General features: G+C 48.8%; 1 protein-coding gene across 1 annotated transcript; it reads right to left on the reverse strand.

Annotated features, from left to right (window-relative positions):
- Positions 1-425: 425 nt before the first annotated feature.
- On the reverse strand, positions 426-2,818 carry LOC125518860. The gene is made up of 4 exons (XM_048683760.1): positions 2,264-2,818; positions 1,719-2,165; positions 1,192-1,623; positions 426-1,062 (listed from the first exon to the last, which is right to left on the reverse strand). Exons 1-4 carry the CDS (start codon positions 2,705-2,707, stop codon positions 919-921), a joined length of 1,467 nt encoding a protein of 488 aa, XP_048539717.1. The 5' UTR covers positions 2,708-2,818; the 3' UTR covers positions 426-918.
- Positions 2,819-4,584: the final 1,766 nt, after the last annotated feature.

A 4,584-nucleotide genomic window follows, 5' to 3' on the forward strand; every position in this document is an offset into this window, starting at 1 on the left:
ATCGCCCAGAATAATCTAAGTGACTGAATCAAATTGGAAAGAAAAGAAAAAGACAAATAAAAGTGCCCGCATGAATCTTGGCGTAATATCAATGGCATATGAATTAGATGTACAATACTTAACATCTAGATGTGCTTTAGCAAAACTGAATTTGTAACACACAATATCTAACATTCAGGGAAGCTAACAAAAGCAAGGAATAACAATTCATTTATATCTATATCTAGATATATACCAATATAAAAAAACCAAAGATGCAGATCCAACTGATCAGTCATTGAACTAAGTTAATTCAACAACCTAGACTGCTCCAATGACGAGCATTAAATGTGTTTAACGTGTAATTAATATCATATCAAATATTGCATTAATCATAAGATTAACACACAAATAATAGCATACCTAAAATTCACGTGCAATTAATATATTACCTAAATATTTTGCACATTTACTAGTAAACCAAAATCAGCATTACATGCCCCAAATCTCCTACTGAAGCCCCTCAACAACCGAATACCATCACATGCATGGATGCACAAACCAATTAGATAAAACTCTATCAAAAGCTCGAATACAAGAAAAAAGCTGCGAACAACACACAGCTCGACGTGGAAGTCATTCGCAATGTATTGTTCAACAGGAAATCCGTCTTAGATGGTTCGACATTCTTTCGCATGCTTAACCAAAACACATGTAAAAATGGCTTGACGATCTCAAGATCCAGGCATTTCAATATAGACACGGAATCTATCCAACCGACGACACTTTCGAACAGTTCCGAAGTTCCTCGATCATGGTGGTTCAAATCCAACGCCAGGACGCCACGCGATATTCCAGATCATAGATGTAATAGCCAGGCAATCACCACTCCTTCACTAGCTAACGACCCTCACGGCCTCACCCCCATCCATCGATCTCCTAGAAGACGAACGGGTTCGCAGCGGCCGGCGGCACGGTGGTTCCGCCGCAGTGGCGAGTGGCGTACCTCAGGCCCGGCTCCGGGATCATGGACCGCTTTCGTTCCCCGGGCACCATCAGGTTGCCGTCCTTGTCTTCGTAAGTCTGCACCACCAAATGCAACCCAACATATACCAAATTCCCAATCAGCAAAGAACGTAACTACAGTACAAGTCTACAACTACTGTCAGATCAAGAGTCACAGTAGGGTGCCCGATCGATCGCGTTACGGACCTCGATGTCGCCGAAGGCGGAGGCTAACCACGGCTCTGACCCGGTGCATCGCAGGAAGTGCCGGTCGCCGTAGACGTCGACGGGGATGATCTCGTGGCCGTCGCCACCCGCGTGGTGCGCACACAGCTCGGAGCAGAAGGCGAGGCCGCAGCCGATGCAGAACGAGTCCCTCCGGTACCCCGCGGGTGCCACCGAACCCTCCGTCTCGTCCGTGGCGGCTGCGCTGGTGTCGTGGCCTCGGTGGTGCTCCCCGCAGCAGTGCTCGCAGAAGGCGGCGCCGCCACAGGTGTTGCAGACGCGATCCCTGGTGCACGTCTTGGAGAAGTCTGCGGTCCCGAGGTGAGTCATCCACCAAGGCAACTCCTCGCCGTCCTCAACCTCCCCGTTCCACTGGAAAGGTACGAACAGGTTGCCATGCTCGTCCACGAAAGCCTGCAGCCAAATTAAGAATCAACAGACAAAGAAACTACCAACCACTCCCAGATCGATCTAAAAACACGGCATGGTTGATCGATCAAGTCACCGACCAGCCTGAGCAAGCAGTGCAATGCGGGGAACCACCACTCGGAGCCGGTGCATCGCACGCAGTGCCACTCGATGAACTCGTCGATGGGGATGACCTCGTGGCCCTCGCCGCTTGTGTGGTGCGCGCACAGGTCGGAGCAGAAGACCACGCGGCAGCCCGTGCAGAACGAGTCTCTCCGGTGCACCACGGTAGCCTCCAAGCCGTCCTCCTCCGGGATGTAGGCGGCGGTGTCGTGGCCTGGGTGGTGTTCCCCGCAGCAATGCCCACAGAAGGCGGCGCCCACGCAGGTGTTGCAGACCCGGTCCCGGGCGCACGTCTTGGCGAAGTCGGTGGTGACGAGCTCGAACATCCACGGAGGAGGCCACGGTCCGTCCTCGACCGGCTTTGCAGCTGCAGCCGGCTTCCGGTGCAGCGGCACCAGCAGATTGCCCTCGTTGTCCCGGAAGGTCTGCAGCATAGCCAAACCAGTCGGGGAACCCCGAATCAACTGGCACGATCAATCAATTCGAGAGTAAAAAACCCCGAATCCATGGATCTCGTGGAGACCTGGATGCCCGCGAAGACGGCGAACCACCGCTCCGACCCGGTGCATCGCGCGCAGTGCCATCCTTCGTACTCGTCGACGAGGATAACCTCGTGGCCCAGTCCGTGGTGCGCGCACAGCTCGGAGCAGAACGCGACGCGGCAGCCGATGCAGAAGGAATCCCTCCGGTGGTCGGTGGCGTCGTCGTCGGTGGGGGCGGGGGAGGTGACGTGGCCGCGGTGGTGCTCCTCGCAGCAGTGGCCGCAGAAGGCGGCGCCGCCGCACGTGTCGCAGACGCGGTCCCTGGAGCACGGCTTGGAGAAGTCCGCGGCGGCGAGATGAGAGACCCAGGGAGGGCGCTGCTCTCCGCCCTCCGCCGCCGCCGCCGCCCTTCCGTGGCCGCCGAGGTAGGGCATGGTCACCGGATCCCCGCAGTTGCAGCAGCGACGCGGCAGCGGCAGCCCCATCCCGCGGCGGCTCCGATCCTTCCTTGCACGGCCCAACTTTTTTGGTTCTTTCTTCTGAAGGGAAGAGAGAGGATCGGGTGGGTGTGTGTAGGCTTGTTTCCCAGCGGAAGATGTGTAGGGCTTTATATAGGCCCGAGTGGTGTTCGGGCCTAACTTACGCTGGGAGTTGTTGGGCTGCTCCGCACTGCAGTGTACTCCCTCCGTCTATGAATAAGTATACATCTAGTTTTTATCTTAAATCAAAGTTTTAAAACTTTGACCATCTTTCTAGCAAAAAGTAAAAGCATTTATGGAACCAAATTAGTACCACTAGATTGGTTTTTAATTGTACTTTGATAATATATCAATTTGATGCCATATATATTACTATTATTTTTTATAAAGTTGATCAAAATTTTAAAACTTTGACTTAGCACAAAAGCTAGATGTACATTTATTTACGGACGGAGAGAGTACACAGTTGTACACACTGTTTTTCTTTCTTGGGGCATATCTGGGATCCTCTGCAATCATCTACGTATCCCTCAAAAAAAAAGCAATCATCTACGTGAGCTCTAGCACTAATGAATATTCATATATTATTATTGACCCATACGGCAGCTCCAACCAACACCCCATCAGAAGTCGCACTCATACAAAATGTAGTAATACTATGAGTTATGTCGTTTCCATCTCTCGGTGGATCTTAACCAAACATACATCAGGCAAGAGTTGCAAAAGTTCCAACTCCCCTTTCTTCATGCCAACATAAGTGCCCTTTGTTCGACACTGAATCTGACAAATGCTTCTACACATTTAAGCAATCCTTCTTGAGGAACATAGGATTAGGGGATATGATGGCAATATAAAAGTCTGGAATATGATGGCAATGTAAAAGCCTGTCAGACAAGGCCCCAGCTCCACGTCTTCGACACTAGAACAATCTGAAATATTATCCAAAGAGGAACTGACAACCATACCCGTGTGATCTTGCATCACACCAACACTAAAAATTTCTATTGGTGTGTTTTTAGAAGGGTTTGTTTTAGAAGTGATCCCTACTTAGATAATTTTGTGATCAGCAAAAGACCATTAACAATCTCTTTCTTGATTGACACTTCACTTGCTTGTCTTTGTTTGCGGTTCGAACAATATTTTTTTTAAAAAGAAGGATCCCGACCTCTGCATCAGAGCGATGCATACGGTCACTTTTATTAAAAAGCAAATAAGTTCAACACAATTCTTGAAGTCTCAAACAAACGAACCCGAAAAACGCTCATAAAGAGCAAAAGAGTAAAAGTAAAGCCACACCCGGCTGGCAAAATGAAGATAGAAAAACCAATTGCCTATTCTATTACATAACCGTTATCCAAACCAGTTGAAAATAATTCGTACTACCATCTTCCATCGGATAGATCCAGTAACCAAACGCTCCCTGGCCGGATCAACGCAGTGGCTCGGAAGATAACCTGCAAAAAATGAGTATTTGTTGTTCTGTTAAAAACCAAATCATTTCTACAGTTTCATACTGCCCATAATAAGGCACATACTCCCACACGAATATGTCTCGCTGTTACGGAATCTATCCCGTCAAGTCAAGTCCCAAATAACGTGTTGATAGTATTCGGAGGAGAAATATTAAAAGCTATGTGAACGTCCGCCATAATTTTTTTGCCAACAGGCAGTCAAGAAAGAGGTGTTTGATGGATTCATCCTGGTCACAAAAACTACATAAACAAGTCATTTTAACTAAGGACAATCTGGCAAAGTGTAACTGGACAGGACCTACTATATGTAGTTTTTGTGATCGGGATGAAACTATCGAACACCTTTTTCTTGACTGCCCGTTGGCAAAAGTTCTATGGCGGACAGTACACATAGCTTTTAACATTACTCCT

Source organism: Triticum urartu, chromosome 1 (assembly GCF_003073215.2).
Source record: "Triticum urartu cultivar G1812 chromosome 1, Tu2.1, whole genome shotgun sequence".
Lineage (NCBI taxonomy): Eukaryota > Viridiplantae > Streptophyta > Magnoliopsida > Poales > Poaceae > Triticum > Triticum urartu.

Excerpts from the sequence above, each read along its gene's own strand:
- LOC125518860 (XM_048683760.1), bottom strand. The coding sequence starts at position 2,707 with ATGGGGCTGCCGCTGCCGCGTCGCTGCTGCAACTGCGGGGATCCGGTG. Across the intron at positions 2,166-2,263 it reads CCGTCTTCGCGGGCATCCAG|ACCTTCCGGGACAACGAGGG; the intron begins GTCTCCACGAGA and ends GCTATGCTGCAG. Across the intron at positions 1,063-1,191 it reads CCGCCTTCGGCGACATCGAG|ACTTACGAAGACAAGGACGG; the intron begins GTCCGTAACGCG and ends TTGGTGGTGCAG.